This window comes from Gouania willdenowi, chromosome 4, assembly GCF_900634775.1.
Source record: "Gouania willdenowi chromosome 4, fGouWil2.1, whole genome shotgun sequence".
Classification (NCBI taxonomy): Eukaryota; Metazoa; Chordata; class Actinopteri; order Blenniiformes; family Gobiesocidae; genus Gouania; species Gouania willdenowi.
In genome coordinates, this window is record NC_041047.1 from 16,817,424 (window position 1) to 16,840,645 (window position 23,222).

Genomic DNA, 23,222 nt, shown 5'->3' on the forward strand with positions numbered 1-23,222 from the left:
TTTTAAATTTCATTTTCAATTGCAAAATTGAGCAAACAAGCTGTAAAAATTGATGTTTTCACTATCAAACATTAATGTGAAAATTAAAGTGAGTGATTACCTTTTAGTGACACTGCTAATCATGGTTATTCCTATTTTCTATGTTACAATAGTGGAAAGATTCATGGTTTTATTTTGTATTTTTTACACACATGTAAAGGGCCATCCATGAAAGGGACTTTAAGGCCTGCTACTTGAAAATTCTTAAAAATTAGCACACAATTTAATGTTTTTTATGATTGATGTCAAAGATGGAGAGAATAGCACAATACTTTTTAAAGTTCCCAAATAATATGACTGCAGGCAGCATAAGAGTCATGGACTCTTTGTTGGAAACCTCTGGTATTAGTCTAAGGAGATGGAGGCGTATGTACTGTATTACACTGACATTTGTTATGGGACTATTGGGTGTTCGTGTATTGATTTATCAGTGTCCGTCATCTCCACACGAACCAAAAATAACATCTGACACCATCGTGAAAAAAAAAAAAAAAATAGCTCAGCCTCAGGCCTAATCAATCGAGAGAGGCTTTTGGTGGTTGTTTTGCAAGCAGGATTTCTGGTCTTTGATACTCAAAGCAAGCTTTTTTTCAACCACGTGGTGAATAAAATACACTTCAAGGAGACCAATTTTGTCTAAGATCCTGAAATTTGAACATTAAAATGTTCCGCTATTACAGAGCCTGTCATCTGCATGCTGGCGAGTGTATTTCAGTAGTAGCTTACAATATTCCAGAGCATGCATTTATCTCCTCATTGCTCCAGCCAGTTTTCCCATTAAATCAAACAGACTGGTCTGACTCCAAATCATGAAACCAGAAGCAGGGAGCTGCAAAGCTTGTGCAGAGGGATTTAAGTGTTTTAGCAGGGCTCCTGGAGCACAGAGCACCAGTGGCTTTGGAGATCAAACTCCAAGGTCTTGCACATGGTCAAAAAAAACAACTCACTCCAAGCCACAAAATAGGCCAGAGCAAGTAAATGTATGTCACCCAACCATTTGTAACTGTTACCCAATTAATCCATCGAATGTTTGTGGGACACATTTGGTTGAAGTCCACTGGCAGTGGTCATTTTCAAGATTTGAGCAGGTATAAATATAAAACAAAAATAATGATGTTGATGACACTTATTGTATTTTTAGATGCACTTTGAGCATATCGTGTGTCGCTCGGGGATCTATATTAACTCAATTTCATTGTGAAAAAAGTTGTCTGCTTCAGTGCTTTATAACGTTTTGTACGTTACTAGTAAAAGACAAATTATAGAGTGGACTTTACGGTGCCATTATTTTTGGTCTTTTTACAATGAAATGCAGAAACTTGTGATGCTGAGTTTTCTTCCTTTGATTTTTTCACTCATATTCTCTAAAGATTGTTCCTTTACTAATGCAGATCTTTTAGACTTCAGAGCAAAAAGAGCTGCAAAAAATGAAGTCGTAGTTCAAGATCCTTCTTAGTGGATCATATGCTCCAAAACAAAGTCTTATTGAGGTTTTCGAGGCCAAGGCAGCTGCCCTCATTCAGACAATATATCCTTTGTTTATCAAAAGCTTTTCACTAAGCACCTTAAAAGTTGGACTTTCACCTGATTGGTGCACACTAAATGGATCAGGCAATAGAAAACGACATTTATCTTTCTTTGTGTAAAACCGCAATAGCCTTTTTTTCTGGTGAAGTGCACAATACACAAGGCTAATTCCATGCTACTGTAGGTTAGTATTAAATGCAGTCGAAGAAAGATAATTCTTTTGTTAATTAATGAATTGATGAAGAGTTTAAAGAGATAAATGAGCCCAGCCGTTCCTGGTTAATTTGATATGCAAAGTTAAGTAATTTGCTAATAAAGAATATCACAGCAAATACACACATGCAGGAAGAAAGATAATTTTAGTCATTAGCAACAGCACTTACAGTTCTCTTCAATGTATAAAGTAGAAATTGTAGTCCCTTTAATGTTATATAACTTGTGCAGAGGTGGTAAAAGTCTTCAGTATTCAAGTAAAAGTATAGTTGCTTGAATAAAAAATGACTCTGGTAAAAGTAAAAGTATTTACGTTGCTCACTTACTTGAGCCAAAGTAAAAAAGTACATGCTACTAAATGTACTTATAGGTGATAAAGTAAAACAAATGTGAGACAGGTTTTTGAACCAGGAAATTTTTAGGCAGTGGCTATCCGTACGGTTGCTGTATCAATATACCAACATTCTATTCATATGCAGCGCCCCTATTTGGCCAGTTGAAGTCACGTGATTAAGACTAAACCTTTCCCTAAACCTAACCCCAACCCTAACCCTAAAAATTGTTGCGATATTGGATTATAAGCTAAACCGAATCCTAATGCTGCATTCACACCAGATGCGTCACAAAATGTCCATACGTCCAAATTACATACAAAGTCAATGGATAGACGCAGAGGAGAAATCTCTCCTGTGCGATGGTGCGGTCCGATCTGCACATCAAGAGCGTTGGCCGTGTGAGCGTGCTCCCGATTTTCCGTCACATTTGCATTTTCGCAAGAGTTGATAATATTGAACTCATGCGACTGTTTCGCATGACGAAAGCCAGTCTTTGTTGACGATGACGTCTGTCACCTAGAGCTGTATGACACGACCTTTATAACCGAGACCGGACTGGGAAGGATTAGGTGTGGAGGAGAATCAGCGAGGAGATGGTAGTAGCAGGTAAAAGTTATCTCTGTAGCACTGAGCTAGGATAGCATTAGCCGCTAATCACACCAGCTTTTTTCACTGGTGGTTTATGTTTACGAGAGGAGAAGAAGGAGCCTTAGCAGGCTGTGAAACTCACTGAGTTGGATGTGTCGCTGGTGGGCAGTGCTTCGCTTCAAACGCACATATGAAGCGAATGGGGACATTTTTTGATCCTGCAAAACCTGCGGAATATTTAGTGCGGCAGATGCGTCCGATGCCGCAGAAGACGCATTCGGTGTGAACGCGTACTTGTACTTCGGGAACCGATACCAATAGCACCGTGGGTTGTCTGTACAGCAAATAGACGCCTTCTTTTTTTAAGAACTTCTGTCGAGAAAAAAAAGTGCCAATGCTCAATTAAACCCAGAGCAGCTTTGAGTTGAACATTTTTAAGAACTTGTAGATAACTGGTACATGGAAACAAGTTAAATCTCTTACCTTTGAACACCTAGAGAATTTAGCACTCATTATAGATAGAATGTGTGAAGGAAATGTTTCAAAAAACAAAAAAATGCAAAAGCTCAATTAAACCCAGAGCAGCTTTGAGTTGAACATTTCCAAGAACTTGAAAATGTTAACCATTTTCTGCCGAACAGAAAAAAAATCATCATTTTTCACTAACATTTTTAATTTAGCCTAAAAAAATAATCATTATTGTCTAGGTTTCTGGAATGGGGATGTGTCCTTTTTGGTGTCCTCCAGTAGAAGGTTCAGATATTTGATTGAAAAAGTAAAGAGTAAAAATAAAAAGCACCAAAAAATGTATAGTCAATTAAAGTACAGATACCAGAAAAACTACTCAAGTACAGTAACAAAGTATTTGTACTTGTGTATATATATATATATATTTATATATATCTACAAGCATTTTTGACATTTGCAGTTCTGAATATTGATCTCAGTTGTTTTTTATGTTATTTTTCCACCCTCACACACTCCTTCACAAAGACACAGACCCATTCCTGGCCTCGGTGGAGCATCCCCCCCCTCCCCCCCCGTTTGTCAGTGCTGTAAAGTGAATTGGATGAGTCTCATTTTGACATTCTGCTGTTCTCTCTTCATTCTGTATCGAGAAATGAACATTGCAAGTCGGCTACCCCTGCGGTTTACTCCCATGATGGACTCTGAAATGACAGAGTGTTCCCGTACCAAAATAAAACATGGGGCAATAGTGTGACAAAGTCAAAACTGACACAAAGCAAAGACATGAATTTTTTTTTTGGTTTTCATTTATTGTATCCTTAATTTATCAGTTTGATTTTTGATTCCTCTATGTTGTGTGCTTAACATGATGGTCTCAAGAAAGTACAAGCGCCAGACATTTGAGCTGTGATGCAAACATAGGCAACAGGCGGCATGGGGGTCACATGCGGCCCTCGATCTAATTTTATGCGGCCCCCAAAGTAACTGTACAAAATGACATAAAAATACACAAAACAATAGCAAAAATACATGAAAAAAAATACAAAGAATGACGACATTGCAGAAACATACAGTACAAGACAAGAGAAAAACACACAAAACTACTCCAAAAATGAACAAAATGACAACAGTAATACACAAAAAGATAAGAAAAACACGAAAAATTACTCCACAAACCCATAGTACTAACAAACAAGCAAAACGATAACAGAAATACACAAAAAATTACTCCGAAATGACAACACAATGACTCCAAAAAACATATATTTTCCAAGAAAAATACACTAAAGGACTACAGAAATGCACAAAATTACCATAAATATATTTTTTTCCTGGATTATTGCTCAGATCGCTCATTATTCTGAATGCTAACACGAATGTTGATCATGTGACCTTCTGATCAAACAAACACCGTTTTGTGGCCCCGCTGTAATAACATTTGCCTACCTCTGCTGTGTTGAAAGTCAGTGATTTATATCTGCAGTACACTATAAAGCACAAACATTAAAAATTGTGTTCCTTTGTCTACGTTCAGCTTTGTTGTTTTGCGTCCTTTGTCTTTCAGTGTCAGTGCAGATGCACATCTACCTTCTGTTTGAACTAAAACTGATTTATTCCTCTTGTCTCTCAGGGTTTAGCCGAGCGGCCCTGCCATTTGGCTTAGTGCGGAGAGAGCTGTCTTGTGAGGGCTACCCAATCGATTTGCGGTGTCCAGGAAGTGATGTCATCATGATTGAAAGTGCCAACTATGGCCGAACGGATGACAAGATCTGCGACGCCGACCCTTTTCAAATGGAGAACATCAACTGCTATCTACCAGACGCCTTCAAGATTATGTCACAAAGGTAACAACTGCAGTGTCAAAAACAACATCAAATCCAAATGAGATTTCTGTGCCCTTTCTAGACTCCTAAAGACTACCTGACAGGAAACAGTCAGGTGGGATTACCTGCTTCTGGGTCACTGTTGGCCACTCACATTTCTTTTCTTTTTTTAAATTTTTTTTATTGCTGTCCTTATTATTGGGGCTATATCAGTCCCTTTTCCTGACAGTTTCTAATTGGAAACTATTCAAACTTTGAGAGGTCTCTCTGCATCAATACAACAAATCAATGCAATGGGAGCAGTTTCACTCAACAAAAGACAAATTAACTTTTCCAAGAATGTGTGACACAAACGAGCGTTTCAAAAACCTTTTCAAAGATGCTTGTTTATCTTTAACACAACTTCAAAATGGCCTTTTTCTCTTCTCGCTCTTCAGGAAGTAATCTTCTGCTTATAATGACTGCCAATAACATCAGGCGTGCCTTTTAGATTAACTGTTAAAAATGGTCAACCAGAAGGACTTGCACTCAGATAAATTTATTTATTTATTTATTTATTTATTTATTTATTTATTTATTTATTCATTTATTTATTTAGTTTGCTTGTGTTTTTCTGTAAAACTAAATCCTACACTTGCGTAAAATTATTCCATTAATCTACCATAACATTGTGATCTTAAAAGGTCCTTAAAAGTCACATGTCATGTTATTTTCCACCCATCTCCATTTGTTCTAAGAACCCCAAAAACATAGTATTTGAGGTTTATTTTCCCAAACTCGCCTGTTTTCCAGAGTTTTAGCCTCTGAAAAGTCACTTTCTGAGCAACTCTACACAATCGGGCTGATTTGCGGCCTACTTATGCATATTCATGAGTGGGCGTGTCTATAGACGGGACACTGACTTCCTCCTCCTCGCAGGGTGATGTAGGGCCAGAGGATGGCCCGCCCTCCTCCCACCCACTCCGTAGCTGAGCTCATGCTGCTTTATAAACACGGGACAAAGCGTGGGGGCGGGGCGTTCATCGGTACATACATAGACTGTAGAAAATACATACATTGCACTGCGTGAAGGAAGCTGAAATGCTCACCTGCGTGGGCGTGTTTGTTTACATGTCAATCACGACAGAGAGCTTCCTCGTCATCAAAGTGGGAACTCGTCATCAAATTGGAATGAGGTGTTTGGGCTCACCCTGTAGTAAGAAAGGAGCAAATCACCCTCATTGATTGAGGGAATCAATGAAAAAATAAACCACTTTGGGCATGTGTATGAAGTCCAAATAGCACTTTTATGATGTTTATAGCACAGAAAAGTTGTTTTAGCATAACATAGGCCCTTTAATATAACCACTAGACCACAGTTTTTAGCTACAACACCTTGTCTTTGGCCAACATTTGTCTCTCCTATGCTTTAAGAGCCTTGGCTACCAATGACTGGGACCCCTCTGAAAGATACTGACCACTGCAAACTGGTTATAGCTCACAAAAGTTACAAGTTCCTGACTCAGTTTCTAATCCATTACAATTTGGCCCATGTCAAACTATCTTATCTTTTTGTGCTTGCCAAGCACATCCGTTATGAGGACACAATGTTCACCTTCTATCTTAATATTTCCCACTCATTATATCGTGCTTGGTGTTTTCTGGTATTGGTCTGTTGTCATTATGTTGTCCCTGATTTGATTGGTACACCAAAATGCTATAACAGATACTTATGCTAATGTTAGTCATAAAACTAATCATTTACGGTAAGGTCCAAAGTAAAGTGGCACTCGAGCACTATTTTATTAACATTTTTTGAAAAGTTTTGCACATTTCGTTGTTGAATGTGAGTCCCGTAAAAGTGTTTTGACTTTTCAGAAAAAAAGTCAATGAGAGAGTGTTTACAGTGAAGACTGAAATAAACTTTTGAGCAGCAATTTTGACCTTTTTCCGTCTTTTTGAAGTAAATAATGTTCGACTCACTGATCTATGAAATTATCGTGCAGGTAGCAGCTTTAAAGTAGTTTTTTTTTTTAACACCAAAATATACCATTATCGCCTTCCTTTGAAGTCAGCTGAACAAAAAAAAATATATATTTAAAAAAAAAAAAAGAAAGTTTGAATACGAATGAGCTCCAAAGAAAGAAACTCTTGAACAGAATCCAAGTAAGTTTAGAAAATAATCAAAAGGTGCCGTCTGGCATGTCTTACTGGGCTCAAGTATTTTCTGCCAGTTACTGGTACATGCTGTCTTCTGGTTTGAGTGTGAAATTTAAAACCATAGCTCTTGTGATTTTTTAAGTACATTTACTTACGGGTTTGGGTTTGTTGTCAATCATGACTGAGTGTGAAATACAAAAAAAAGTCTGCTGTCTCCTACATCAAATTCTAGTTTTTGTAGATTCAAATCTATTTTATTTACCATTTTCATTGTAAAATTGACTTCATCCTCAATGGTTTTGTGAACAAAGGCCATTAGCAACATGTTGTCTTCTGTAGTTCTGGTTGATGAAGACTTTAAAACTAAGATGCCACTAATTCAAAACCATGTGTCTGTTGCTGACACTAATGTGTCTGGCGGTATGATTTAACATGGACAAACAAACCAACAGAGCCATATTGACCTGTGAGTGCACATGCAACTGTAGAGTTCCTCCAGGAAAAGCTGTATACATGAGACATGGTACATGAGAGCAGTTGTCACGCAGGGATACCGTGGGAGCCAAAGTGCACCGGATGGAATGACATATGACTACAACAGAGTTCGGTATTAGATGTTACGGGGCTGTCAGCAGCTCTACCCAGGCTCCTTGGGAAATAAAGGGAAAAAAAAGTTAAAACTGTTGATCCCTTGTATTCAAGGGGCTTTTATTTGTCGCTAACATTTGATAAAGTCAGATAGGTGACTCACATTGTCCGTCTCCAAAGGCTGCATCCTGCCTGCTCTCTGCGTAATGCTGTGCCCTTGGACTTTCTTGTGCAATAACAGTGCAACGGAGCCAAAATACGGGCCCAGCAGGGGCCGGACAACAAATCCCAAATAGTCTCTTCACTCTACTCCCCCCACCACTGGTCTCATTCCTCATATAAGTATCCTGAAAGGGCCAGATGCTGCAGTTCAGATGATACTTGAAATAGGTTTTTTGCCTTTCTTTTGCCAGCAGAACAGAAACAAAACTACTCTCCTTCTACAAAGAAAGCAAATATTAAAACATGTATTTTGGTGTGAACCAAAGTCTGGGCCCAATTATAATTTTAACTGCGTAATTGGTAATGAATTACAATTATGGTGTAATTATAATTGCAATTGTATTTTAAAAATACAGTATATTGCTGTTGTAATTGTAATTGGATCAGATAAATGACTTTGTAATTGTAATTGGCATGGAAATTATATAAAAACTACAATTACATTTTAATTAAACGCCAACCTGGGGAACCATGTTACAGTTTCATGGCTTACACATAGTGCTGGACAACTTTGGCCAAAAATGATAATCGCGATTATTTTGATCAATATTTTAAACCCAATTATAATCACAATTATTGATCTTATTAGGGAAAACAAACAATGTGTACTTTTTACAATGCAAAATTAATCTTTGAAATTCAATTTTAATCAAAAAATTATGATTTAAAAATTAACCCAACAATTTAAATTGTACCAAAGGCTAACTGAATGAATACACTATTACACAAATTTGATTATTTGTGCAGCCCTACTTACACACATACTGTACATAGTTAATTATTATTAAAATAGGTTTCAGAACAAGTTTTCTCATTATCTGTCACTTCTTTTGAGGATCATTTTACCATTTTTTGACAGAAAACCCACACCAAAAATATCAATACCAACAATTAAAGATTGATTAGGAAGCCTAACAATGTCACTAAGAGATGGAAACAAATTAGATGATAGATAATATGTTTTAGTGTATTTTACGGCTGACATGTTATCATAAGACATGCTAATAGAAAGCTAACCCAAGAGGAAGATTATGTTTCATGGGCTTATTTATTTCAGGTTCAGTTATTGTGATTAATTGTAATTGAAAACATAATTGTAATTGACTTTCAGGGGGAAATGATAATTGTGATTTTGAAAAATTGAGAGAGAGTGAGAGTGAGAGTCTGGATGTTTTGATCTCCGCTTCGTCTATAGTAAAAGTCTGCCAGTTTGTAATAGTAGCATAACAACATGTCACCACGTTGGATTTGTTCAGAAGATAGCATCCGTATTCTGACGCAAGAGTCCGACTCGCTGTGATCGCTACGCGGTAGTTCACGGTAAGAAGATCAGACGAAGCGGTGCATCAGTCTGGCTCCAGTAAAAAGTGACCATAAAAAGCTTTAAATGGACTGATATGTAGACGTGGGGCAGTGAGGAGGAGACTTCATGTAGTAAAGGAAACTTATCAGTTGAAACGCGGACATTTCCCTACAACTTAACTTGTACAGCAGCCTGCCTACCTGCCCATTCTGATTGGCCAAGTTGTCTGAAGGACACCCTCATCAGCCAATAGGGTGCGGCATACGTTAGAAAATTGCTAAATTATTGTAATGCAGCCAATAAAACAGTGCCCTTTATAGCACTGTAATATATAATTTATTTTCATCAATTTTATTGACACATTCAGCTAACCACAGATTATGCCAGGCACATTATTTTTTGCGACTCGTCGTCCATTAAAAACAAATAAAAAATCGTGCTCCAAGCGTCGATGCGTACACATCCATAGATTATAGCTACCAAATTTCAGCCCGATTTGTTCATGAATAACAGAGGAGTAGCGATTTTAACTAGTGTACACAACAAAAAGAAGAACAAAGTGCGTGGCGTTTTCAATTCAATGCAACTTTATTTGTATAGCGCAAATTGCAACAAAGTCATTTCAATGTGCTTATCAAAATATAAAGTCCGGTAGCCTGAAAAGAGCGCAAATATTAATTGAAAGCTGGTTTAAGTGAGTGACTGCAGTCTGAGTGTTGCACTTGCAATATATTGGAACGTCAGATAGATTAGGCCTCCCTTTATCGTACAAAAAGTCCGCTGAAAATCTCAGAGCAGAACACAAACAGCTTCTTATTTACACTTTTACACCTCTTGACATATGACCCCCGCAGGTCACGCATGCGCACTTCCAGAGTGTGAAAAGGCTCATTTACCCCAACCCTGGTGTTACCAAATATCTCAAAAGAGCACCTATGATGATGTTGTCAGACTGCACAAAACCAGGTGACCTCTAAGCGCCATACACATGTATTTTCTATTCATGCGAAACCTCTCAGGAGACATTACCATGGAAATGTAAGAGCACATAAATTAATTCAAATCCATTGGAAGCATAGGTTTAAATACTAATATATGTGATGTCATGAAAGCTAAAGCATTCCACTGTCATGAAAATACGTTCAAGGATGGTCTGACAATTACCCAAGATGGCATATGGGACTAATTAGTCATTTCTTATTCCGTGTACATTTACTAACTGAAATAGAAAACATATGTATTGAACGTCCGTACTGCCAGAATTAATCATTCTGGTGGAAAGAAAGAGAAAAAAGCACCGTTCTGTTTTATTGCTATGTGGTCTGAGCTCCTGACATCTTCACCACTTTAAATCCGGCCTGTCCTCTGGTTTAATGCTGAAGTTAATCCCACTTTTTCCCCAATATGGAACAGTCCGCCGCATGAACTGCCTTTTTCTACTGTCGAGCAGACGTCATTATATAATTGATGAGGCCAAAATATGTATTGCCATGATTTTCTTTGGTCTACAAGTTTATGTGAGTTGGGCAAAAATCTCATTAGTCTCTGTGCTCACTTACAAACATGTGTAAATGATGTGGGCCCCAAAGTGTGGAGAATTGGATTGAGGCTTTGCTGAGTTTGATGCATCCTTTTGGCACGATGAGTTGTTTTTCTATCGTGCTGGAATATTATATTCATGAGCACAATGGTTTTTATGAAAATAGCCCTAGGACTGTTGTGGCTCAATTAGAACATTCAGCTGCAAGCAATTAGTCAACTCAAGTGGGTGATAATCTGTACTGAAATGTTTCATGAAGACAACTCCCAGCAGATGTGAAACGCAATGGCAGGAAAGATTAAAATAATTCATTTGTTGATAATAATGAGATTCACCGAGGTTCGTTTTTTTCTTTCTTTTTGTCAGATTTTAATGATCACACATCTTTCATTTTTTTTTTTGCTCCTGCCTAATTCTTTAAGGCGTTAAGTCCACCTCTAGTCAGGTGACACACCTTTAACTTATCGTTTTTTCCACAAAAAGGATAAATTAGCATTCATGCTATCAATAAGTGTTTTTGCATGTATTGATTTCTCCTTGACTAATGAGCTTCATTGTAAGTATTCAATAACAGGACTATTGATCTCAGTAACATAACATGGTTAGCTCCCGTCGTGCCTGTGGATCATGGGCTTTTCCAACATATCATTGATGAAACTTAAGTGATCAACGCAGATCGCTTCCTAACAGAGAAGATTAAACTCATCAGTCAGATGACTTCACCATCATTATCTATAATCACAAAAATAATATTATCATGCCCATGACGACTCAGATCTGGGATTGTTTCCATTTGTCAGGACTATATCAACGCTAAAATGTTTTTTTCCCATTTTAAGATATTAACTATAACTTATTTTCTTGAATAGGAAACACTTTTTGTTTTTTTCTCCAACCTTTTTTTTTTTTTTTATATTTATGGATATGAAACACATTTTTCTTTAACTGTATATGATGCAACTTCCACTATTTATATCAGTGACAGGACTGCTTGCAAGGCTCTCTGTGGAGCTGCATTGCTGCCGCCTGACAGCACATTGCCTTGTTCCTGCACTGTACTGTTGGTGTTTATTTAAAGCAACACAAATTAAGATTTTATAAAGCTCCAGATTTGGCTCGGGTGTTTCTAAGGGCTGTGCAAAAGTTCACGCGGCATGAAACTGCCTCTCGGTGAAAAAGATGAGGATGATGTGCAAAATGTATTGTATCCAAAGTCACGGGTCTATTTATTTGTCATCTATTACTAGCTAAGAGAGAATACATTTTACACAAGAGTTAAGAGTGTGTCAGACCTTATATTAGGGGTGTGAAACTCATTTTAGTTCAGGGGCCAAATATGGACCAGTTTGATCTCAAGATTATAGAGGAGGGGGGAGCATTTTTAACATAATTGTGCCCTGGTTTTCAATATCAGTTCAATTCACTTAATAAATTATGGATTTTGTCACAAATTGAGAGTTATTTCTAGGGCTGGGCGATAGGGACCAAAACTGCTTTCGAGCTTCTTTCTGCTAAAAAGCAAATGCTAATCTAACCGTAAAAAGCCAAAAATGTGGTCATTTTTTTAACCTTTAAGCTCTAAAAATGAATTTTTTTTCTGTTTAATGTACAGTGGATACTAGGGGTGTCCCGATCCGTTATTGATGTCACTTGATCAAGCCTTTTCTTACATTTCACACTACAAAATAAGTCATTATAATTTTTTTTTTTTTTTTTTTTTTTTTATTAAAGGAAAAAAAAAAGGTAATAAAAGTATGTATGATTCATGCTGATATCGGATCAAGATCGGTGTCGGCCAATATGCAAGGCTGCAATATCGGTATCTTATCGGAAATGAAAAAGTTGTATTGGGACATCCATACCAAATCTAATTTCTCAATATATTTTTGCAAAATGGTGATATACGATATAAATCTCAATATTTTTAATACAAAAAAAGTCAGACCAGACAAAACAATTCTGGGTTGAATTTGCTGATGAAAGTTGCCACACAGGCACATTTATTAACAAATACCTGTACAATATGTGACACTTTTTGCTTTTTCTCCTAAAAGGACAGCATGTGTGAGTGAGTTCTGTAGTGTGGCTTGTTTAGGGGAAGGTCTGGGTTTAGACACACTCAGAAATCCATCTAACTGTGCTTTTCATGCTGTTCTGAGTAGTAGCAAAAGCAGCGACTCCTAAAATGAGTATTTTAATACAAAATAAGCTATTAAAATATATATATATATATTTTGATATAGGCGATATTGTAATTTTCTATATAGCCACAATAGAAATCTTGATGTATCTTGAATCTCAATATATTGCCCAGTGCTAGATCCACAATTTAAAATTAAAAATGATTGCATTCATGTGGTATAAACAAAGGAAACATGCAAGCCCCTAAAAATGTAGTGGAGTTTCTTTAAATTGCTGAATTTGTCCATCTACAACTAGATTATTTGGTCATTTACACAATGATTCATGTTTTTTTCTGTCATTTTTACTTTCCCCTGCGGGCTGGATTTGATACTCTAAAGGGCCTGATTTGGCCCCCGGGCCTTGAGTTTCACACATGTGCCTTATAACAAATGTGCTATGCATATAATAAGTTGTACCTTTGCAGACTACAGAATAAACCAAACAATTTGCTAATAATAATTATTTGAATTCATAATAATCACAAAAAACCTAAAGAAAAAAACAAGCTACATATATTTAAACAACTTCTCCTATCTCTGTCAAATGCTAAACTGCAACATTTAAACAATCATTCCCACTTTGCACAAACAATCACTTTTAGTGTAAAACATTTGTAAAATGCTCTCTATTTATTGAGTTTGTGTTTTTTTTTTTCTTTTTTCCTCTGCCGCTTCATTATGTGCTGCATCCCACGCCTCCACATTTACCTGAGCTGTTTCCAGCCTTTTTCGTGTTCATTCTTTAAGTCCTTTATTAAATTCACATCCGGGAATCCCAACACACTATGGCATTATTCTGCTCTTTTGATGCCTGTGCCTGTTTTGCCTCGTCTTTGCAATAAAAACCCCCACATCGGGTTGTCCCATAAAGGTCACATTTCCACCAGCTGACGATCACGTTCCTATTGCAGTATACATCAGCTGCATAGCCGTATACTTTTGCTGGTTTGAAAATCAATAGACGAGATGGGCGGAAATGAGTCAGACTGGCTTCACGCTGGCCATTTAAGCGCCTTCGACTCCCCCCGTTGAGCACTATTTGCAGCTTTGGTACATATACCATAAACACAAACAGATGACAGTAATCACATATTTCTGTGATGCCTGGCCTAAATCTTAGATAAGACCTTAATCCGAATGCAGGAAGTTTAATGGTTAATTTCTAATGACTTGCATCCTGAAACATTACTGGGCCACCAAGTGAGAAATTGGTCTAAATATACTGGTACATGAGGGGATTATACTTTGCATGCATGCGTGTGTGTGTGTTCATCTTTACAACAGATTGTTTCCTTAGCTGAGACTCTTTGGCCCTGGAAATGATTTAATTCTTCAATGGCCTGTCTGCTATCAACAGGCTTGCCTCTTGAGAGAGATGTCTGCCTTGATAATTGTGTCATGAACCTAATCAGCATTTCAGATGAAATGGAGCTAGACGGGTCACTTTGAGTTTAAGAGATGCTAATTTGATTGAAATTCAAACTGGGAGCACCAGGAAGTAGATTGGGCCTTTTTTTCTGTAATGTGCTCCTCTCACTCACATCTTTTTCTCTCTCCTCCAGTTACACAGTTATTGTTTTCATTGTGACATTTTTTTTTTTTTTTTTGTATTCTGAATTACAAATGGATGCTGTGCTTCTTGAGTGTTCAGAGGAGAGGAATTCAGAAGAATTGGCATCTCTCACACAACAATTAAGGCATCTTAACCTTCAGTCGACACTTGGTGGGTCACATTAGCAGCCCACAGTGTGAAGAGAAGTGACACCACAATATTTGAGCGAAACAGTAGAGCAGAGGAAGGCAACTTTTATTACAGCAGGGCCACAAAAATGTGTTTGTTTTATCAGACGGCCACATTATCAACATTTATGTCAGCATTTAGAAGAATGAGTGATCTTAGCGTTGATACAGGAAACAAAGAAGAGTATTAATAGTAATTTTGTGTGTTTTTTTCAGTCATTCTGTGTATGTGTATTCTGTTTGTTGTTGTCTTGTTTGTTGTCAGGCATTTTATGCATTTCCGTTGTCCTTTTGTGTATTTTTCTTGTAAAATATATGTTCTTTGGAATCATATTGTGTATTTGTGTTGTCATTTTGCATTCTTTGGAGTGATTTTTTGTTTATTTCTGTTGTCGTTTTGCTTGCTTGCTTGTACTGTGGGTTCATCGTGTTTTTCTTTGTCTTTTTGTGTACTTTTGTTGTCATTTTCTGTAATCTTGTAAATTTTTCTGTGTAATTTTGTGTATCACTGTTGTCGTTTTGTTCATTTTTGGAGTAATTTTGTGTGTTTTTGGAGTATTTTCTGTTTTTCTTCTGTATTTTACTGTATTTTCCTGCAATGTTGTAATTATTTTTTTTTTTAATGTATTCTTGCTTTTATTTTGTGTCTTTTTCTGTCATGTTGTACATTTACTTTGGGGGCCGCATTAAATTAGGTTAAAGGCCGCATGTGGCTGCCAGTTGCCTATGTCTGAAGTAGGGCCATGCATTCCTACCAAATCAATTGTATTTTCTACTGTTTCCTAATATCATCTGCTCCATGCACAGCAGGTGCTTAGGCAAGGCAGGTACAAATCTATAAGCACTCACGGGCGGATTCATATCTGAAATAAAGGGTGCTAAACCAGTTGCTTCCCTAAATTCTTTGGTGACACAGTTTCCTCATCTGCTGCGAGGAATTCACTAAGATTGCAGCAATGATTAGTGCACGTGCAGAAGTGGTGCAGACCGCCCTATTTAAATGAGCGTCTTGTACATGTTATGCTGAACATGGAGCGTGAAGAAGAGCTGAGTGAAGCAAAAAAATACATTTGAAGCAGCAGAATTAGAGGAAGCATATTGAAAAATGGATGAATTACAGCAAAGACATAGATATATAGATTCTTTATTCATCCCGCAGTGGGGAAATGTGCGTGGATGTGAGTGATGGGGGTGCATGCGGAGAAGAGATGTGTGTGCGGGCCCGACATTCGATCGGGACAGGTAGCAAGCTTATGTTTATAGTGCAGCCAGATAATAAAGTGCAGCTCTACAACAACAAAACGGCCTGTTCTTCCTACGCGATACTATCTTTAACAAGTGTACGGGAGTGATCCCCAGAGGAGAAGCAGCCTCCGGCTATGGAGAGTGCGGATCTCGGCTGTGTCCCCCCAGCCACAGTGGGGAGACGGAACAGGAAAGTTTTAAACACGTTCTTAAAATTGTGAATTAATTCATCCCAAATATATTAACTCGAGGTCTGAAAATGCCCTCCCTCTGTCGTCTTTCCTCTCCCCTGCCTCGGCTCCTCACAAATATCACTGCTGCCGTCACTGCGCAAACAGCTTCGACAGTCACCACCTGGTTGTGAGCCGTGCTAAATTTATACGGGAAAAACAGAGGCAGCATTGAATCGCATTGCGTCCCTTGCATTAATCTATTTGCATGTCCTCCTCCCATTTTTTTGCTCGCCTTGTGAGCTCCGCCTACTATACATATTCATTAGATGGAAACACGCTAAGTGAATTGAGGGCACATTGCGACGTGCAGCAGCCACACATTCCTGATTCCCTAGGGTTTGTACGGCTTATTAGAGCAGCAGCGTTAGCACACGCTTTAATACCTTTAAACCTTTAGTGAATTCGCCCCTCAATGTATAGGCTTTGGTAGATTGAGGTATAATGTCTGATTAATTGATTAATCAAACTAACATTTCCATTATTGTATGCTCCAAAAAGGCAATTTTTACAGCATTTTAAGAGGCTTTACGCAGAGACTACCTTGAAAAATGAGTCGGCAAACAAAATTGAGAGTGAAAAATATACTACGAAAAAAGCCTGACTGTTGCCATTTTTTTACAGGTAATGACTTTAAATAAATGTGATCAGTACATAGGATGTTTGCTGTCAACATTGATTGCATCGCGTTGAAGTTTGAGCAAATAATATGATCACATTTTTGTGCAAACCTACACTTTAAACAAACAGTAATAACTTGCTTTCTCTAATTACTTTTTAAAGTAATGAAACTACACATTAAACACACCATGGGATTATGTTTGGTGATGTGGTTGCTAAAAAGGAAAGGATTGTGACACCCCCAGAAATTGGCCATTGAACTTGTAATTTGTAACCCATTATTTATATACTGAAGTTAAATATGTATTTAACTATGAATGTAGGATTCATAGATAAATTTAAAATAACGATACTTGAAAAAACTATACAAATTATTGGAACTAGTTGAAAGGTGACCTTTAGAAGATGGGCTACACATAGCAGCATCTGATATGGATTTGTTAACACTGTTTTACTATATATGCTTTTAAAAATACAATTTGTGGAAAAGTCCTCACCCAAGACAATTTATTATTCAATTAGCACATTATCTTCATGTTCAATTAGCCATCTGACATGTTTTACGATTGTAGAGGAAAAGGTTAAATTGCACGTGGATGCATGGGCCATCAGTTACACCTTGTTGGCGTCTTATTGCACCCCTTTCTGCTGTCAGCTGGAAGTGCTCATTTTTAAAAGAGATTTGCATTAAAAGCCAAGGAGTCTTTTCCAAGTCACTGTAATTGTACTGACTTCTAGCTCCTCCGAAAGGTCACAGATGTGATGGGATTACTTTTGGAATACTTCAGTATGATTAACAAGCTGGTTAGAGAAACGAAGCAATCAAGTAGCAAAATTTCCATTCTGCACTAGTTTTCATTCAAATAGCAGGTGGATTTTTTTTGTTGTTGTATTTTTACCCTAATTTAAAAACATATTTTTTATCTATCAAGCTATGTTTGAAGCTTGATAAAAATGTTTAAAATTGAATTGAATTAACAAATTAAGACTTGTAATGAAATGTATAGTTATTTGACTTTTTAAAAATACAAGGAGCATTTAATTTACAAATTCCTGAAAACTCTACTGGAACAATAAGGGATTTGTAGAGGTCATAATTCTCATTCAGACGAAAAGTGATTGAATTGATCTTTTGACTTTGTATCCCTTACACACAAGAATACTAAAACAAAAACACTGACTAGATTTAAAACAGTGCATGTGAATTAAAACTACGTCAAAATATATTGATACTTTTGTTAATGATCAACAACGAAGCTATGACGTTCATCTGGAATGAAATCCATTCAGAACTAGGCTAGTTTTATGAAGCTTCAAATTAGTTGACAAGGTGTCCAATCAAAACGACTTTTTGGCCTGGAAGGCGGGACTTTCGGGTAAGTTGTCCAATAGCAAGTAAGCTGATAGTGTTTTAAGGACGTAAAATGGCTCATGTGGTCTCTTCCACTGATCACATGGAAGACTATGAATGAGACATTATATGAGTGACATTCTACTGGAAAATGCCAAACACTAGATGAGAAACATCTGATTTGAAAGAAATTACCTTGAAATGATAACAAACCTGAAGAGGCATCGCAGTATTGCACGTTATACAACTAACAGCCTTTAAGATATTATTTCCTTTAAATTGAGTAGAAGTCCCTAATTGTTAGTTAAAAATAAATAAAAAATAAATAAATAATTAGTTTTTAATAAAAAGGCCAAATACTGAATATTGCCCATATTAAATGTATATATATATATATATATATATATATTAATATGGGCAATATTCACTGTTTGGCATTTTATGTTTATACAAATGTAAATATTGTATACATTGATTATTAGGGGTGTTGAAAAAAATTGATTAGGTGATATATCGCAATATTGCGTCGCATGATTCTCGGATTGATTCAGAATGCATCCATATTGATTTTTTTTTATTATTATTATTATTTTATCTGAACACAATAGTGTTCAGATAACAACGATCAAATTTGTCTCTGTGTTTTTAGAAACTTTATTACCATCCCATATAAGGTTGATAAATATTAATTAATCTTGTGCTTCATATTTTACTTGACCAAAAGTCACATTACCGGTATTCTATTCCATGTACTGTTTTTTAATGTGTTTTTCACTTGTGTCCTGCAAAACTAAAAAAAAAAACTATTCCATATTTTTTAGCTTTATCATTCTTTTCAAATTAAGGGTCAAAAGTATGCATAATCATTACGATGTTACAGAAATAATTACAGTGCTACAATTGGCCTCGGGAGGTAATGCAGAAGAGATGGAATCGGAGCCAGATAATTCCATAGATCACAACACCTCTGCTCCACTGCTCCAAAATTAGCGTAATATATCAGAAAGAGCTTTCAACTAATGTGTCAACATTGTTCCATGAGAGTTACGATATTTCATTGGTGCTTTTACTGTTGCACAATGTGTTTTCCTTATGATGAGAAGTATGTGTCTCATTAGTGTCAGAAATGCGTTTTCTGATATAATTCTGTTTCATATGCCGAATATAAACCAGGCGTTCATTTCCCCAGTCTCACTAAAATCTGGTAGCTAAAGCACCATAATTTATATTGCTTGTACGCGATATGCTTATGCATGAGCAAAGCAGACAGAATCATCAAAGTGACCATATAAAATATGGAAAGTGCGGAAGATGTATGAAAATCAAGCCCTGAAAGCAAGTATAGCATATGAAGATAGCAGTGTGAGGCACATGTAATTTCAAAACACCAATGTATATTAGGAAGAGCAGCCACAAAACGCTGGTATTATGTGTGTTTTTACTCATGGAGATTATTAATGGAATAAAATGCTACATTAGATCCTCATAGATGCAGACACAAGTATTTACGCAGGGGGGAAATGGGGTTGGACCCTCTTTAATACGACTATTTTTGTTGTGATATAAATAAACGTGTTTTCATTTGCATGCTTTCTGAATTCATGATGCGTTGCTCAAAGGTACTGTTTCCAGTTTGAAACCAAACCAGCAATCTCCCACCTGCTCCAATATCCTTTCATTGCGTTGCTTATCAACAGTAAAAGTCTTCCACTGAGCCGACTTTTATATTACTAACATTTGGACACAGCATTGATGACTTCTGCAGCCAAAAATGGAGGAGAAAAAAAACCCCAATGCCCCAATGCAGTGCCATAGTAATATGTTTTCCAAAGATCTGTAAATAGGCGCAGTGATCTGTGATAAGAAGGAACAAATACTATCTCTTCTGTTTTTTTTTTTTGCTATATCAGCAGAAGAGTTATTGATCGGGACTTTCACACCGCCAATGTAATTTTTAGTCTCCTTGGTGGCAAAGTAGACCTTGTTTGGGGTATTGATGTTGTTTATATGGTTTTAGTGCTCAGCTGCCATTATACAGCTTGCCATAGGTGTTGTTTATGCTGTGCTGTATACTGTGCTGTACAGATGCTGTACAGATGTCAGTGATGTTGCTGCTGTGGGGAGATTCAATTTAAAAAAGTGAGTTTAGGTAAATTAGATTAAATTAAATTCAACTTTATTTATATAGTGCAAATTACAATCAAGTCATCTCAAAGCGCTTAACAAAAAAAAATAAATAAGAGTCCATTGTAAGAAAGAAAGAACCCAACACGATCCACATGAACAAGCATTTAGCGACAGTGGGAAGAATAAACTGAATAGGACAAGTCTTTTTATGTGCCTTGTCTATGTGTTGGCAGTGTAGCTTTTTCAAAGTCTATCAAGAGTTTATATTTGACTGAAATATCACTATGGTGGTTGATGGGTTACTCATTTGTTGTGGTTGCTTTGTGGATTTTCCGATTGCTCATTGATGAGACCTTTGATGACATTTTGAGTTTCTCATCTGGCGACTCAGCATGCAACCCTTTTCAGTGCAGGAGCAGGTTTAAATCAATAAGTTGGGACATTTCAGAGACCCTACAACAATGTGAGGGCCTCACATGGGGTCCCTTTGTCATTGTACTTCCCAATGCATCAGACGTTATGTATTTCCTCTAATCTTTGTTTATATCATGGATCACGATTTTTCACGAATACAAATCTGTGTACCCTTTGTTCTTTGGTTATTCCATTTTAAAACCAAATCAAAATTACAAACAGTGTGGTTATTTTGTTTTACTGCGTAAGAACCAAAACAGAAATACAGAAACCACTAAACCACTAAACTAAATAAGCAGCTTTTTTTTTTTTTTTTCCGAACTAAATCTTGTTCTATTATTATACTTTGATATTTACAGGGAAATTGAGCGTGTTATGGTCCAAACAGTATCCAAATAAACTGGTGTCTGTTGACTGTGAGGCTGGTGTGATCAATAATAGATGTTAGAACTTTTATCATTTGACACTTTTTGCAAAAACAAATGTACAGCTTTTTTGAGGGCAGTAAAAACATTTATTTTGCACGTTATAATACGACTAGCCACTAACGGCAGCCGTCAACACACACGGAAGTTGATCACAAGAAACAAGGAGCACCAGTAGATTCATTACACCACCTCTGGGTCATTTATTCACATATCATGTGCATGCTTTTTAGTAACATCTACTGTTAGTTTTTATTTATTTATGTATTAATAACGTTTCTATTCAACAGTTCATCATTAATGTGACTTATGCGTTGCTCCTGTTTTTTGAGTAAAAGTTTGCCCCCATCTGTGGGTCCCCTCTGTGTGGTGAGCTTAAAACATGAAGATTTAGTTCTAGTTTCCCGTAAATATCCAAATATCACACAAACAGAAACATTTAATTTTAAAACAGAAAAACTCTACTTATCTGGTTTAAGATTTTTCTGTATTTCTGCTTTGGTTTTAAGTCAGTAAAACAAAATAACCACATAGTTTATAGGGATGTCCTGATACAACTTTTTCATTTCCGATATGATATCGATATTGCAGCCTTGCGTATTGGCCAATACCAATATTGATTCGATATCAGCATGAATCATACATACTTTTATTCCTTTTTTTCTTTTTTTAAATTTAAAAAAAAAAAAAAGATTACTTATTTTGTAGTGTGGAATGTTATCAAAGGCGTGATCAAGTGATGTGAGGGGTATGAGAAAAACGGACCCATTTATTATTAACAATTGGTTACATTAATTTTAACCCTCAACTTAATATCTACAGTATTCTACAATTAAAAAAAATCAATAAAAAATAATTGGGAACAAAAAAAAAAAAAATCGGAAATTTGAATCCGATATTTGTTTTCAGGCTGATATCGGACCGATATTGATATTGAATCGGAACATCCCTAACTGTTTATTTGTCATTTTGATTTGGTTTTAAAATGGAATAACCAAATAATTAATTGTACACAGATTCATTCATTACTAATTACTGTTTCTCATGTGCAATATTTGAAATTGGTAAGAGAAAAATGCTACAAAGCTATTGGTGTTTTTGTTTTTTTACCCTCGTTGGTACAAATTTATACACATTTCCAATCTTCTGAGAAAAGTACATGGACTCGCACAGCTACAAAAGACCTGGTTTACAGCTCTCACATGACCAGTTCTAAAGACTAGCACTGAATGAAAAATTATAGTGTCAACCATGACAGCGGTAGTTTACAGTGCATTTCTCTGAGTGTTTTTCTCTTACCTTTTTGGCTGAGCAATTTTTGTGTCTGGAAACATGATTGCGTTTAATAGAGGAGTTTGTGTCAATTATTTACACTGCTCTGACATACAGCGCGCATGCATTCAGTTAATTCAGACTTGCAGTTTGTTTGAAACAGCTCTCAAACAATATTTTAGGGCACAGCAATTAATGTTTCTTACCCTTTTGTTTTTTTTTTTGTTTTTTTTCCAGATGCAACAATCGGACCCAGTGCATTGTGATCACAGGTTCAGATGTCTTTCCAGACCCCTGCCCAGGGACCTACAAGTACCTTGAGGTCCAGTATGAGTGTGTGCCCTACAGTAAGTAAGGCCTTTCTGACATAAACTGACAACCTTTCCTTTATCCCTTTGCCCCACCCTCACATCTTCACTTACTGTGTTTTTACCCTTGGTCTGTGTTTTGTGTTTTGACTCGGACACACCATCTACCAAAAATTATTCCTTATTATTTTCAGGAAGGGAATGATTGTTTGTACAAACATTGTACAAAAACAAAGTTTAAAATGCTTAACCTTTATTGTCCTAATCAAAGTACCAAACTATCAAAGTCTGACCAAAATATAAAATCATGTCGATCATTTTTCTGACAGATAGCAGAAGAGCTATTGAATGACTTACCTCATATTAACCTTACATGTCATATTTAGGTACTAGTACAAAATATAGAAGCTTTTGAGCTGCACACGTGCATTAGTTGGTGTGTCCTGGACCTAAAGATGTATCTGTTATATTTTTCCCTACATCGTCGACCGGTGTCTTCATTTGCAACACCTTTCAGCAGC

At 36.6% G+C, this 23,222-nt stretch overlaps 1 protein-coding gene across 32 annotated transcripts in view; it reads left to right on the top strand.

Annotated features, from left to right (window-relative positions):
* Nucleotides 1-23,222, top strand: part of adgrl2a (adhesion G protein-coupled receptor L2a) — a 117,722-nt gene that overhangs the window by 40,375 nt on the left and 54,125 nt on the right. For all 32 annotated transcript variants that reach the window (XM_028445714.1, XM_028445707.1, XM_028445710.1 and 29 more), the window contains exons 3-4: nucleotides 4,801-5,014; nucleotides 22,631-22,740. In XM_028445714.1, coding sequence (XP_028301515.1) covers nucleotides 4,801-5,014; nucleotides 22,631-22,740 — 324 coding nt within the window. The remainder of the gene's footprint in view (nucleotides 1-4,800; nucleotides 5,015-22,630; nucleotides 22,741-23,222) is intronic.